We start from the raw sequence: 16,026 nt of genomic DNA, 5'->3' as shown, positions 1-16,026 counted from the left end.
AATGTATCCCAGGCTGTTAAGAGAAGCAAAGGAGGAAATAGCAGAGGCCCTGACCATCATCTTCCAATGCTCTCTGGCTACAGGTGTGGTGCCAGAGGACTGGAGGACTGCTAACGTTGTACCTTTGTTTAAAAAGGGAGAAAGGGACAGACCGAGTAATTACAGGCCAGTCAGCCTAACCTCGGTGGTGGGAAAATTATTGGAAAAAGTTCTGAGGGACAGGATAAATCTTCATTTAGAAAAACACGTATTAATCAGGGACAGTCCGCACGGATTTGCTAAGGGAAGGTCGTGTCTGACTAACTTGATTGAATTTTTTGAGGCGGTAACAAGGAGGGTTGATGAGGGTAGTGCATTTGATGTAGTGTATATGGATTTTAGCAAGGCTTTTGATAAGGTCCCACATGGCAGACTGGTCACGAAAGTGAAAGCCCATAGGATCCAGGGCAAAGTGGCAAGTTGGATCCAAGATTGGCTCAGAGGCAGGAAGCAGAGGGTAATGGCTGATGGGTGTTTTTGTGACTGGAAGGCTGTTTCCAGTGGGGTTCCTCAGTACTCGGTCCCTTGTTTTTTGTGGTATATATCAGTGATTTAGACTTTAATGTAGGGGGTTTGCAGATGATACTAAAATCGGCTGTGTGGTTGATAATGAAGAAGAAAGCTGTAGACTGCAAGAAGATATCAATGAACTGGTCAGGTGGGCAGAACAGTGGCAAATAGAATTCAATCTGGAGAAGTGTGAGGTGATACATTTGGGGAGGGCTAACAAGGCAAGGGAATACACATTAAATGGTAGGACACTGAGAAGTGTAGAGGAACAAGGGGACCTTGGAGTACATGTCCACAGATCCCTGAAGGTAGCAGGCCAAGTAGATAAGGTGGTTAAGAAGGCATATGGAATACTTTCCTTTATTAGCCGAGGCATAGAATATAAGAGCAGGGAGGTTATGCTTGAACTGTATAAAACACGAGTTAGGCCACAGCTAGAATATTGCATGCAGTTCTGGCCACCACATTACAGGAAAGATGTGATTGTACTAGAGAGGGTACAGAGGAGATTTACAAGGATGTTGCCTGGACTGGAGAATTTTAACTACGAGGAAAGATTGGATAGGCTGGGGTTGTTTTTTTTGGAGCAGAGGAGGCTGAGGGGAGACCTTATTGAGGTGTATAAAATTATGAGGGGCCTTGATGGAGTGGACAGGAAGGATCTATTTCCCTTAGCAGAGGGGTCAAAAACCAGGGGGCATAGATTTAAAGTAATTGGTCGGTGGTTTAGAGGGGATTTGAGGGGAAATTTCTTCACCCAGAGGGTTGTGGGGGTCTGGAACTTACTGCCCGTGAAAGGGTTGTAGAGGCAGGAACCCTCGCCACATTTAAAAAGTACTTGGATGTGCACTTGAACTGCCGTAACCTACAGGGCTACGGACCAAGAGCTGGAAAATGGGATTAGGCTGGATAGCTCTTTGTCGGCCGGCGCGGACACGATGGGCCGAAATGGCCTCCTTCCGTGCTGTAAATTTCTAGGATTTTATGAACTGCTTCATCTTAGCCTTTCAGCATATCTTTCTAATCCCGTTTCTCTCATGCACTCATCTAGTTTCCTTTTGAAAGCACCTAAGCTATTTGCCTCAACCGCTTCCTGTGGTAGCGAGTTTCACGTTCTAACCGCACTCTGAGTGAAGAAATTTGACCTTATTTCCCTATTGGATTTACTAGTAACGATCTTGTATTTATGGCCTCTAGTTCTCTAGTTTTGGATTCTCCCACAATTGGAAACATTCTCTCCACATCTACCCTGTCCAACCCATTTATCATTTTAAAGATCTCGATCAGGTCTCCTCTAAGTCTTCTCTTTTCTAAAGAAAAAAAACCCAACCTGTTCAATCTTTCCCGATAGCTGTACTCTCTCAGTTCTCAGGTACCACCCTTGTAAATCTCTTTTGCACTTTCTCTCATGCTTCTATGTCATTTTTATAGTATGGAGAGTAGAACTGTATGAGCTGAAGAAATGTATTGTTTAGCCTTCTTATAGTAATCTCGGATGTAATGCTTAAGTTATCCACCAGATGGAGACAAATATTAAAGGGTTCATTTACCAGTGTTTTAAGGTAACTCCTGCTACACAAGTATTTAGGTAATGTGGCCTTGTGGGTATGACTCATAGGATCCTCCATCTTTGCATCGTGCAGTAAGAAATAGAGTGTGCATGCCTGCACCTGTAAGAGATGTTTCTCTCCTAACCTGTGTAATTAAAAAGTTAAGTTTTGGTTCCTGAAGTCTCATTTATCTCAGTTATTGGACCTTACCACTCGGATATCACACTTCTCCTGTTTAAAATAGTTGCTAATGTGTTCACAAAGTGGCCGTCAGTCACTTTAACTGTTGCACTGTTCTTTTTAAACTTGTGTTTTATGAGTAAGTGCGCAAGTATAAATTCTGGTTGGCTATCATAGACATTGCTCTGAGTTTTTACTGACTGCGACAGGTGGGAGATCTATCTTGTTTCATTTCAGAAGAGACTGTTATTACTTTGATCAGAATCTACAGCTTCTCAGCTTTGCGATGACCTTCCAATGGTTTCTGCAAACTGCATTTGAATTGGAAGTTCCTACTGACCTGGTTTCTGTATATTGAAGGCTATCCATATTGCTCCCTTGTGCGCTTGTCTGAGGTGTGGTATTGGAATCTTTTTTTCTGTCATGGAACATATGTGATTAAAAGCCAGATACACTGACCGAAAGTAACCCAAATTAGTGTGGTTAGATATCCAAGAGTTGGGTCAGGCCATTCAATTCAAATACAAGCATTATGTGGGTTTACTTTGTATAGCTGTTTGATCAACAGCTCTTTTTATGTATAAGAGACATGTAGGCCTGGATATCAACAGGGCGGGTTACTTAGGCGGGTTGGGGGGGGGGTGGGGCGGAGATTCAGACATGCATGCTGTGGAGTGTTATCAGCCAAAAATTGACACCGAGCCACATAAAGAGATATTGGGATAGGTGACTAAAAGCTTGGTCAAAGAGGTTGGTTTTAGGGAGAGTCTTAAAGGAGGAGAGAGCGGCAGTGAGGTTTAGGGACGGAATTCGCAAGCTTAGGGCCCAGGCAGCAGAAGGCATGGCCACCAATGGTGGGGCGAAGGAAGTGGGGGAAGCACAGCAGGCCAGAGTTCGAGGAACGCAGAGTTCTTAGAGGGTTGTAGAGCTGGAGGAGTTACAGAGATAGGGAACACAGGGAGGGGTGAGGCCATGGAGGGATTTGAACATGAGGATGAGAATTTTGGTGGTCCACGGGGCCAGTGTAGGTCACCAAGCACAGGGGTGATGAGTGAACGGGACTTGGTGCGGTTTAGGATACGGGCAGCAGAGTTCTGGATGAGCTGAAGTTTATGGAGGGTGAAAGATGGGAGGTCGGCCAGGCGAACATTGGAATAGTCGAGTTTGGAGGTAACAAAATCATGGATGAGGGTTTCAGTAGCAGATATGGCTGAGACGGGCATCTTTGTGATGGAGAGGATATGTGGTCGGAAGCTCAGCTCAGCTCAGGATCCAATAGGACGCCGTGGTTGCAAAAGTCCTGAGACTGTGGCCAGGGAGAGGGATGGAATTAGTGGCTAGGGAACGGAGTTTGAAGTGGGGGCCAAAGACAATGGATTCGGTCTTCCCTGTATTTGATTGCAAGAAATTCCGGCTCCTCCAGGACTGGCTGTTGGACAAGCAGTCTGACAACATAGAGGCAGTGGAAGGGTCGCGAGAGGTGTTACTGAGGTAGAGCTGGGTGTCGTCAGTATATATGTGGAACCTGATGTCATGTCTTCGAAAAGAGTTTGTCGAGAGGCAGCATATAGATGGGGGCCAAGGATAGATCCTTGGGGGACTTCCAGAGGTAATGGTGCGGGAGCGAGAAGAGAACCAATTGCAGCTGATTCTCTGGCTAGGACTAGATAGGTAAGATTGGAACCAGGAGAGGGCAGTCCGACTCCACTGGACAACGGACGAGAGGCGTTGGAGGAGGATGGTGTGGTCAACCATGTCAAATGCTGCAGACTGGATGAAGAGGGATAGTGCACTATGGCTGCAGTCACAGAGGATGTCATTTGTGACTTTGATTAGGGCTGGCGGGGCAGAAAGCTAATTGGAGAGGTTCAAACATGGAGTTGTGGGAAAGATGAACACGGATTTGGAGGCGACAACCTGTTCAAGGACTTTGGAGAGGAAATGGAGGTAGGAGATGATTGGTAACTTGCAAGGACGGAGAGGTCAAGAGTGGATTTACGAAGGGGGGGCGGGTGATGACGGCAGATTTGAAAGGGAGGACGGCGGTAGCTGAGGGGAGGGAACCATTTACAATATTAGCTAACATGGGGGCCAGGAAGGGAAGTTGGGTGGTCAGCAGTGTAGTGGGAATAGGGTCGAGAGAGCAGGAGGTGGGTCTCATGGACAAGATGAGCTCGGAGAGGGCATGAGGGGACAGAGGAGAAAAACTAGAGCAACATGCGAGTTCAGGGCTAGGGCATGGGGGAACCTTGGAGAAGCTTGGCTGGTGGGCAAGGGGAAGGGAGGGATGCGGCAGGTAAGGAACTTCCATGTAAAGGTTAATATTCGGGGAGGTTATATTTGGCCCAGTTCCTATTGCAGATTAAAGCAGCAGAAACAATTAATTATGTTTCTATCAAATCTGAGGATGGGTAGTGATTACTTTGTATTCTGGTGCTGTTCATGGAGTCATACCGGCACAGAAGGAGTCCATTCGGCCCATCGAGTCCGTGCCGGCTCTCTGTAGAGCAATCCAGTCAGTCCCATTCCCCCGCTCTATCCCCGTAGCCCTGCAAGTTTATTTCCCTCAAATGCCTATCCAATTTCCTTTTGCAATCATTGATCATATTTACTGTTTAAATCACCAAACTGATTTATTACAGCATAAGCGGTTATCTAGTGAAGTGTGTTTATTCTGCCACCTTCTGAGTCATAGAATAAACACTGAGATGCAGTTATGGGCAGGTAAAGGCACAGTCCACTCCAGGTCCTGGGCTTCCTACTAAATACATAGCAATTGGGGCAGGTAGATGGCAGAGTTCAGGTGATGGGGAGAGGAGGACTGCCTGTGAGAGTATCCCGAGACACTGAATCCAAGAAAAATACCCAATGTAAAACATAACAAAAGCAACCTGTCACTCTAAAGCAGATGACAGGCCCCTGCTTAAGTAGACTGTTCAAGAAATAAGAAAAGATTCAGCTTACTCAGATAACAAGAGTTCGAATCCCATCATGGCAGTTTCGGAATTTGAATACAGTTTTTTTTAAACTGGAAATAAAAAGCTGGCATCCATTTAAAAAAAATAATAAAGTGTCGAAGTTGTCGGATTGTCGTAAAAACCCATCTGGTTCACCAGTGTCCTTTTGAGAGGGAAAGCTGCCTTCCTTACCCGGTCTGGCCTATATGTGACTCCAGTCCCACACTACTGTGGTTGACTTTTTAACTGCCCTCCGAAGTGCATAAATCTTTCGGATAGGTCGGTTGCTGTAGTCTTTTAAAAAAAAAACGCTTTTCACAATCTCGGGAAGTCCCAAAGCATTTTACAGCCAATTTAGAAGTGTAGTCACTGTTGTAATGTGGGAAATGCAGCAGGCAATGTGTGCACAGCAAACCAGATCATCTGTTTATTGGTGATGTTGGTTGGTGGATAAATATTGGCTTGGACACCGGGGATTACTCCCCTGCTCTTCTTCAGAAATAGCGCCGTGGGATCTTTTACGTCCACCTGAGAGGGAAGACGGGGCCTCGGTTTAACGTCACCGTCGAAAGACACCACCTCCGACAGTGCAGCACTGAAGTATCGGCCTGAATTATGTGCTAATGTCTCCGGAGTGGGACTTGAACCCACAACCTTCTGACTCAGAGGCGAGAGTGCTACCCGCTGAGCCACGGCTGAGTCAGTAGCGGCCCAATTCTTTTTTGTGTGAAATGGTGATGAAGGCGAATCTTCACTGTATATTTTGACAAAATACTTTTCTTCCAAGTCCTACTTCCAGCTCAGTCTTTCCATCTGAGGTCACTGTATATTTTGCTTCCAGCTGAGGTTTTGAAGTTGGTCTGTACATTAGCTGAAATGAATTTGCCGTGAGCTGCGAACCTGGCTTAATTTGTTTCCCCGCTCCACTCCTGATGATGGTGACGTTTGCCGGGACACGGACCTGTTGAGTGTCTTGCAGCCTTCCAGTGAGATAGTGGTCAGGCACAGGTGTGGCAGCTGATTTGTCTCCTGCCTCTCCCATTGCCAGTGATACCTGGGGCAAATTGTAACGCCACTCCTGTCATCTTAAAGAAAGATTTGCATCTATATAACGCCTTTTGCGACCACCGGCGTTCTCAAAGCGCTTTACAGCCAATGAAGTACTTTTTGAAGTGGAGTCACTGTTGTAATGTGAGAAACCCGGCAGCCAATTTGCGCACAGCAAGCTCCCACAAACAGCAATGTGATAATGGCCAGATCATCTGTTTTTTTGTTATGTTGGTTGAGGGATAAATATTGGTCAGGACACCGGGGATAACTCCCCTGCTCTTCTTCGAAATAGTGCCATGGGATCTTTTACAGCCACCTGAGAGAGCAGACGGGGTCTCGGTTTAACGTCTCATCCGAAAGATGGCTCCTCCGACAGTGCAGCACCTCCCTCAGCACTGCACTGGAGTATCAGCCGAGCTTTATGTGCTCCAGTCCCTGGAGTGGGACTGTGAACCCACGACCTATCTGACTCGAAGGTGAGAGAGTGCTACCCACTGAACCACAGTTGACACTCTTACTTAAGATCAGTAACATAGCATGGACTGCGGTTCAGACTTGGGATCTGCCTTTGGCGGTATCACAGTATTTAACCCACTAAGATTTCTTATTTGAGGACCACAACCTGAGATTTCACCACAGTTAAAATTACGAAGTGTTACAAACAACGTTCCCATTAATTTTGTTTGGCACCTCAAAGGGGCTGCGTGGGCCATTCAAAATCCTTGCATTGAAAAGCCGTCTGCGCGGGTTCGGCAGTCACGCAGCTTACAGGAAACATTTGATTACATAGAATTTACAGCACAGAAACAGGCCATTCGGCCCAACTGTGTTTATGCTCCACACGAGCCTCCTCCCACCCGACGTCATCGAACCCCATCAGCATATCCTTCTATTCCTTTCTCCCTCATGTGCTTATCTAGCTTCCCCCCCCCCCCCCCCCCTTAAATGCATGTGTTCAACCACTCCTTGTTCCACATTCTCGCCACTCTCTGGGTAAAGACGTTTCTCTTGAATTCCCTATTTTTAGTAACTATGGAAACGTGGTCTCCTGTGTCAATATTAAAAAACCTTATTTCCTAAATAAAGTGAATCTGGATCCATGGCAGAGTGAAGGGTTTCACGCTTAAGTGACTTCAAATATATGGAATGGGAAAAATTTGCAGGGCTATAGGAAAAGGGGGCAGGGGGGAAGTGGGATTAATTGGACCGCTTTTTCAAAAAGCTGGCACAGGCACAGTGGGCCGAACGGCCTCCTTCTGTGCTGTATCATTCTATGCCAGCCTCAAAACGCCCTTGACCTTTCATGAAGCGGGTCAGTTCATTCAGAAATTGCTAAAATTCCACAATTTTGTTCTGCCACATCGCAGTTGCTGCAGTCACCTTATCAGTTGGGACGATTACTCCTCCTTGTGCAGTTCGAATGGCTTGTTTCTGTGCTGTAAATACTTTGTAATGTTGTCTATGGTGAAAGCTCAGGTTGCGGTCCTGTTAAGTAAGAAATCTTAGTGGGTTAAATATTGTGATAGAGAAAAGGTGCTGAAGACATGATCGGCTGCAATCTGTTTATGGGATGTGCAGGGGTTCTGTTGTTGCCTCTTGTTGCTTTCTGTGAATTCAGTGTCCTTCAAATGTGTGTGGATAGAGTAGAAATGTTTCAGAATGTTTCCTCTTCAGTGGATTTTAGTGCTCCGATTTCTGCTCTGAGACCTGATTTTGTGCTCATCTATACAGGGAGAAGACAGCTCCCATTCCAGCGGCAGCCCTTCCAAAGGCTTCTTTTCCCGGAATTTCTACAATCGACCGTCCAGTCCCGTCTCCGCTCCGGTGAGGGTGAAGCAAAGTCCCGGCTCTCCAAAAACGGTGTTCCCTTTCCCCCAAGACACTTCGCCAAAGTCTCCCCGGCGAATGAGCTTCAGCGGTATATTCCGCTCGACCTCGAAGGAATCTTCTGGCAGTTCCGTCTCTACCTCGCCCGTCTCCATGAAGTTTTTCTCCAGATCCAGAAAAGGTAAGGGAATGGTTCGCACCGGAGGAGGGGTGGGGGGTGCGGGGTTGGGGGGAGGCGGGGTTGGGGGGCGGTGGTTGGGGGTGGTGTTAGAATCTCTCACTCCGCAGGCCTGATCTGCCGCAGCTTTACTTTGACCTTGGACATGCTCCAGCAGCAGTTTCTTGGCTGTCACTTCCATCACTAGCAATATTCCACATTCCATAGAGTCAGACAGCTCAGAAGGAGGCCATTCGGCCCATCGTGCCTATGCTGGCTCTTTGAAAGAGCGATCTACTTAGCCCCACTCCCCCCCTGCTCTTGCCCCATTGCCCTGCCAATGTTTTCCTTTTCGAGTATTTATCCAATTCCTTTTTGAACGTCACCATTGAATCTGCGTCCACCCCCTTTTCAGGCCGTGCATTCCAGATCACAACAACTCGCTGCGTAAATTTTCTTTCCCTCATCGCCTCCTGGTTCTTTTGCCAGTTAGCTTAAATCCGTGCCCTCTGATTACCGTCCCTCCTGCCAGTGGAAACAGTTTCTCCTTATTTACTCTCTATCAAAACCCCTCATAATTTTGAATACCTCTATTAAATCTCCCCTGAACCTTCTCTGCTCTAAAGAGAACAACCCCAGCTTTTCTAGTCTCTCAACATTTGGTTGATGTGATAATGGAAGTAAGTTTGTTTCCCACAGGAAAGAGAATACAGGATTGTGTTGCTTCTTTTAAGCAATCCTGCCAGATTGTTGCTTTCATAATCCTGATGGTGTGAGGTTGGCCCCATCTACTGCTTCCCCTGTGTGATTAAACTAAGCAAACAGGCAACTGTTGTGTGAATTGAACATCCTGCATCTCTATTTCAAACTGTTACAATGGTGTTACGGACTAGTAGTGCGCAGGTAAATTGTGAACTTTTCCTGTGAGTTCCTGGTGAGTGTTCGAGTGGAAACTCAGCATTCTCTTTAGAGCCCAGGTACAACCACTTACAGAGAATAGGGAGGGACATCAGAGGCATTTCCCAGGCACATGTGTGCACTGTAAACACACTCTATACACACACATACATTACTAGCTGAAGTGCCCGGCGGTGCCGAGGGTCTTTTGAGGGCATATTGTTGTTGGAAGAGAGAGAGAGAGCGACTGGGGGGGGGGGGAAAGAGAGAGAGCGACTGGGGGGGGGGAAGAGAGAGAGCGACTGGGGGGGGGGGAAGAGAGAGAGCGACTGGGGGGAAGAGAGAGAGAGAGCGACTGGGGGGGAAGAGAGAGAGAGAGAGCGACCTGGGGGGAAAGAGAGAGAGCGAATGGGGGGAAAGAGAGAGAGAGAGCGACTGGGGGAAAGAGAGAGAGAGAGCGACTGGGGGAAAGAGAGAGAGAGAGCGACTGGGGGGGGAAGAGAGAGAGAGAGAGCGACTGGGGGGGGAAGAGAGAGAGAGAGCGACTGGGGGGGGAAGAGAGAGAGAGAGAGCGACTGGGGGGAAGAGAGAGAGAGAGCGACTGGGGGGAAGAGAGAGAGAGAGCGACTGGGGGGAAGAGAGAGAGAGAGCGACTGGGGGGAAGAGAGAGAGAGAGCGACTGGGGGGGAAGAGAGAGAGAGAGAGACTGGGGTGGAAGAGAGAGCGACTGGGGGGGAAGAGAGAGCGAGACTGGGGGGAAGAGAGAGCGAGTCTGGGGGGAAGAGAGAGAGCGACTGGGGGAAGAGAGGGAGCGACGGTGGGAAGAGAGAGAGCGACGGGGGGGAAGAGAGAGAGCGACTGGGGGGGAAGAGAGAGAGCGACTGGGGGGGAAGAGAGAGCGACTGGGGGGGAAGAGGATAGCGACTGGGGGGGAAGAGAGATAGCGACTGGGGGGAGACCTGGGAAGAGAGAGCGCGACTGGGGGGGAAGAGAGAGAGCGACTGGGGGGGAAGAGAGAGAGCGACTGGGGGGGGAAGAGAGAGAGCGACTGGGGGGAAGAGAGAGCGACTAGGGGGGAAGAGAGCGAGCGACGGGGGGGAGAGAGAGCGCGACGGGGGGGAGAGAGAGCGACTGGGGGGGGAAGAGAGAACGACTGGGGGGGAAGAGAGAGCGACTGGGGGGAAGAGAGAGCGACTGGGGGGGAAGAGAGAGAGCGACTGGGGGGGAAGAGAGAGAGCGACTGGGGGGGAAGAGAGAGAGCGACTGGGGGGGGGAAGAGAGAGAGCGACTGGGGGGGAAGAGAGAGCGACTAGGGGGAAGAGAGCGAGCGACTGGGGGGGAAGAGAGAGAGAGAGCGGATGGGAGGGGGGAAGGGGAAGGGGGTGGGGGGGAAGTGGGTGTGGGGGAGAGGGTGGGAGGGGAAGGGTGGGGGGTGTGGGGGGGAAGTGGGTGTGGGGGGGTGTGGGGGGAGAGGGTGTGGGGGGGTGGGGGGGGGAGGGGGTGTGAGGGGGGGAGGGGGTGTGTGTGGAGGGGGGGGTGGGGTGTGGAGGGGGGAAGGGGGGTGGAAAGGGAGGGGGGGAGATATACTTAAAGTACAGGAAACTTTGTGCTATCCGGCACCCACGGGACCGAGCTGCTGCCTTGCCTTAAAACTGCCCTACTCTCCAGAGTTAATGTTGAGAGATACGGAGATTCTTATCGGGCGTGGCCCTAAAGCTCTGCAGCTGAAGCTGTTGCTATAGCTACAGACCTTGCACAGCTTGACTGTTCAAACAAAGGAAAATAAACAAACAAAGAATAAAAACCGGCTGCTGATTTTTGTGGTGGCTCCAGATTGCCGGATAGCTCACCTCCAGATAGCACAAGGTTTCCTGTACTTATAAAACATTTTTGGTAAATCTTTCTATAACATACACTTTACAACCTCACCAATCTTTTTATTAAAAAAGGGGTCCTCACCTCTCAGTGTTGTACCACAACCAATGGCCACCGCTTGCTTTTCAGTTGGAAAGATTAGGCCCCGCCCACACAGTCGATTGTCTGTCTCGGTCACCAGGACCCAATTTGGAGCACAGAAGCCGCACCCACTCTATGTTCCTGTACTAAGATGGCCGCGCAGGCACTCTGTTACACACTGAATCAAAATAGCGTCGCACTGAAACTTTTCGCCCTCCTTGACAAAGATGGCTGCCGTTAATCTGGGGCTGTCAGCAGAAGAAATTTCCTCAGCTGCAAACACAGGATCTTCAGATTATTATTCGGGGCTTGCGACCTACCCCAGTTGCTTATGAAGCCTCCCCACCTACTGACCCTGGGAATGGAGCTGAGGCAGCACACCCTCTCTCCTCTGCCAGTGTTTGTCTCTGCCTAGGCCGGGAGCCTGGGTCTAGAGTTGCACTGCTGGCAGTTGGAGAAGCCTAGGCCCCGGGCCTGGAAAAACGCTGAAAGGTTTAAGAATTATAGAGGTTAGAGAAAAGATTTACAAATTAATTAACTTTTTTTAAAAACAATTTGTGTTTTAAAAGCAACTTTTTTTTTGCTGGAAATGTAGATTTGAAAAGAAACACGCAGAAAGCGGGAAAAAAAATGAAAAGTTTAGAATCAAGATGGCGGCGACTCACCTCGGTTCAGAACGATAAGGCCCGCCCACACACGCACCGATTGGTTGACCGTCAGGTCACCAAAACGTAGGATTGGTCAATCGTCCCGACACTCGACTGTAGGAGGGCCCACCCGCACGCGCCAGGAACCCGGCGTACGATTGGTCGACCTCGAGGTCACTGTCGCTAATGAGCGGATAATGAGATGCTAATGAGCAGAATGTTGAACGTTTTTGGATACCGCGGGCGCAATTTTTGTCCGGCCGAAACGTAAATACGCTTAGGACGGTTCTGGAATCGTCAGCTTTCCTTCGACGTAACGCACGTGTAGGTACGCTCTATAACTTTCGAGTTAATTCAAGACAGACAGACAGAAAGACAGACGGAATGACAGACAGAAGTATCCTTTTATATATATATATACACACACACACACACACACACACACACACACACACACACACACACACTCCCACTATAAACACACACTATACACATATATACATTATATATATTATACACACGCACACGCACATGCGCACACACACATTCTCACTATAAACACACACTATACACATACATACATTATACAGTATATATATATACACATACACACTATATATACACACACACACATTCCCACTATAAACACACACTATACACATACATACAATACTCACACACACACGTGTCTTTCTCTTCCTCCCTCCTTCCCCCACCACCACCACCAGTGGTTGTTGTTTCTATCCCTCGGAGAGTGAACATTTGGATAATAATGCCTGGGGACCCCATCTCCCCCCCCCCCCCCCCCACCCCGCTTTATTACTAAACTTGATCACCACTCCAGCCTTAAATAAAGCCGACTTTGGGAATACAGACTTTGCATCTTGTGATTTGAATGCAGTGTTTTGTCTGAACCGGCGCTTCGCATTGAGTGCGGATGAAATACGTGCACTGCCGCAGAAACTAAAGGGAAAATGATTGTAAGAAGAGCAAGTGGAATGTGCTTTAGCTGGGAATTAGACAATTAACATTTTTTTCAAGCTGAATGGAATTGAGCCATTTTACACAACAGCCTCCTGGGTGTAGTCTCTCTCTCTTGCTTCCTTTCTGGAAAGTTATAGTGCAGTTTGCAGCAGAGCATAGTTGCAACACCAAGTAACACGTACTTAGCACTGGTTTTTATTGCTTGACGAAGGCTTGAGAATCGATGGACAGACTGAACAAACCGCAAGGTGAGCGAGCGCGCTGGACTTTCTGACACACAATTGCTTTGGTGGTTTAGCAGAGCTGGGCAGACCCTGACTTCCTGTTTGTCACAGACTTACTTCTGTTACTAGGCTATAATATCAGTGTGTTTAACCGGTTCACGGCTAGCGCCGGTTCTGATTTGTATGCGGAGGGATAGTTTGCAAAGGAGCCGAGTTAGAAGGTGGAACGAAGGCGGGTAAAGGGAGTTAAGAAATAACAACAGAAAACGCTGGAAAAACTCAGCAGGCCAGGCAACATCCGTGGAGAGAGAAACAGAGTCGACGTTTCAGGTCGAAACCCTTCATCAGAACTGAGAAAAAAGCAGGAAATGAAAGATTAAAAAGCAAGTTTGGGGGCCTTTTCCTTTTTTTTTCTCTCCCACACGGCAGCTGTCTTTCATTCTGCCAGCGCATTTCACACTTCATCTAGAGCCATCCTTTGTCTCTTTACCTGTCCTATTACAATCTCGTCTCACCTTGAATATCTCTTAATGTCTCTTCACCTCCCACAGACCTTCCCTTTTGTTCTTTCATCCCCTCCCCCGTTTCCCAGCCCCCAAACTTGCTTTTTAATCTGTTTCATTTCCTGCTTTTTTTTCTCAGTTCTGACGAAGGGTTTCGACCTGAAACGTTAACTCTGTTTCTCTCTCCACGGATGCTGCCCTGGCCTGCTGAGTTTTTCCAGCGTTTTCTGTTGTTGTTTCGGAATTCCAGCATCCGCGGTATTTTGCTATCGTAAAGGGAGTTAAGATATCGATCAGCTACGGTCTAATTGAATGGCCGAGAGGCTGACTGGCCGACTCCTGTTCCTATGAGATGACTCGATCTCCGTGTGCTGGGTCCTGAGATGGCCCATTTACTGGTTCTGCTCCATTTTGGAGCTATGACCTGGACATGGCCATTTCCTGACACGTGTAGACAGCGGGAGGGGTGGTTGGGGGGTGGAGGGGGAGGGTCCAGACGTTGTCGTCCTACGAGATAACATCATTATTAAATGCCTCTGCTACTGGGCACTCCTACCACTGCTGAGTACCACCAGACCTGATGGCAGCAGTGACATTATCATAAGCTCTGACCATTCGGACTTGGCATGCAATCCCTACACCTGGCCTAAGCTGGCGAGCTTGTTGGACATTGGAGCTTGGGACCTTTATGGCAGCACTTTTGAGCATTTGTGAAAACAGCCTACAAACAGGCTTGGGACCTGTACTGTTTCGAGGTTCCCCTGTAGTATGTCCCTGGAGTGGTCACATACTCCATAGTGGACTGTGGTGTTGTGATTCCGTCCATCAACCCAGCACCGACGCAGGTAGGGGGAGACCGCCACACTCGGTTGGCACAGCCTCCAATTACCGCAGCAATCTTTGATGCTTGGAAAACCTCCTCCTTTTAACAATGGGTCCCTTGAGCTCCGACTCTGTGGACTCGCCAGCTGAGGATAGGCGTGAGGAGGTCCTCCTCTGCCATCGATACCCGCACCTACTTAGTCCTACTCCGTGCCCATCACCCCATGCCCGTTCCTGTACCTCGGATTTGAAATCTCGCGGGATGGATGTACCTGGGGCGGTGAAGGGTTAGAGTGAGTGGCACTGCATAGACTGTCTTTAAGTTCCTGGCTCACGACTGTTCTTTCTCTGCCACACCTACGAAAGAGAAAGGAGCATGTTTCAGAATGCTGTCCTCGTGATACCCTTCAGATATAGGCTTTCAGCGGAATGAGTGATAGCACAATGTTTCATTGTATGCTTTGGTGCCAGTGAGTGGGATGAGAAGTGCAGGAGAAGGTTAGTATGAATTCTGAGTTAGAGTCATAAGTTATACAGCACAGAAAGAGGCCCTTCGGCCCATCGTGTCTGCGCCGGCCATCAAGCCCTGTCTATTCTAATCCCATTTTCCAGCACTTGGTCCGTAGCTTTGTATGCTATGGCATTTCAAGTGCTCATCTAAATGCTTCTTGAATGTTGTGAGGGTTCCTGCCTCTACCACCCTTTCAGGCAGTGAGTTCCAGATTCCAACCACCCTCTGGGTGAAAAAGTTTTTCCTCAAATCCCCTCTAAACCTCCTGCCCCTTACCTTGAAACTATGCCCCCTGGTTATTGACCCCTCTACTAAGGGGAAAAGTTCCTAACTATGCCCCTCATAATTTTGTACACCTCAATCGGGTCCCCCCTCAGCCTTCTCTGCTCTAAGGAAAACAACCCCAGCCTGTCCAGTCTCTCTCCATAGCTGAAGCGCTCCAGCCCAGGTAACATCCTGGTGAATCTCCTCTGCACCCTCTCCAATGCAATCACATCCCTCCTATAGTGTGGCAACCAGAACTGCACACAGTATTCCAGCTGTGGCCTAACTAGCGTTTTGTACAGCTCCATCATAACCTCCCTGCTCTTGCCTTCATTAGCCAAGGCATAGAATATAAGTATCCCATATGCCTTTTTAACCTACAGCTCCCACTTCCCCAATCCCCCGCCCTGTTCTTTCAGTAGTGTCTTCTCCCCGAGACTCCTTCTTGAATGAGGAAGAGGATGTAAGTTTGATCGGCCACCTCTTGTGTGGGTTCTGCCCCACCTGTTGCGCGCAGACAGTGTGCAAGAGTAACAAATCAGAATTTACCGGTAGGACATGCAGGGATGCTCTTGTGTTACTGTGCAGCCCATGGTCGACGTGATTACATGTACATGCATACCACGGAAGGAGTTGTTTGAAGGAAATTTATTTAAGGAATGGGAAGGAAGGAATGTTTACAGGAGAAAAGCTGCAGCCTAATAGGCATTTGTGGTAAGTATTCAAAGTACTGTAAGACAGTGTGAGGAGGCGGTAACTATGTGCAATGCATGCTTAGTACACCGTATCAATAGAAGGTTATAGGAACGGGAGTAGGCCATTTACCCCTTCAGCCTGTTCGGCCATTCAATAAGATCTTGGCTGCTCTGTAGCCTAACTCCATATACCCACCTTTGCCCCATATCCCTTAATACCTTTGGTTAACAGAAATTTATCAATCGCGGATTT

General features: G+C 48.5%; 1 protein-coding gene across 5 annotated transcripts in view; it reads left to right on the top strand.

Annotated features, from left to right (window-relative positions):
• Positions 1 to 16,026, top strand: part of LOC147116981 (5'-AMP-activated protein kinase subunit gamma-2-like) — a 564,967-nt gene that overhangs the window by 219,413 nt on the left and 329,528 nt on the right. For all 5 annotated transcript variants that reach the window (XM_085987492.1, XM_085987491.1, XM_085987493.1 and 2 more), the window contains exon 3: positions 8,018 to 8,294. In XM_085987492.1, coding sequence (XP_085843618.1) covers positions 8,018 to 8,294 — 277 coding nt within the window. The remainder of the gene's footprint in view (positions 1 to 8,017; positions 8,295 to 16,026) is intronic.

This window comes from Somniosus microcephalus, chromosome 5 (assembly GCF_052327205.1).
Source record: "Somniosus microcephalus isolate GS21.2 chromosome 5, FLI_Smic_1.0, whole genome shotgun sequence".
NCBI lineage: Eukaryota > Metazoa > Chordata > Chondrichthyes > Squaliformes > Somniosidae > Somniosus > Somniosus microcephalus.
The sequence above is the reverse complement of the archived record's forward strand: the minus strand, read 5'-3'. Positions and strand labels throughout refer to the sequence as shown.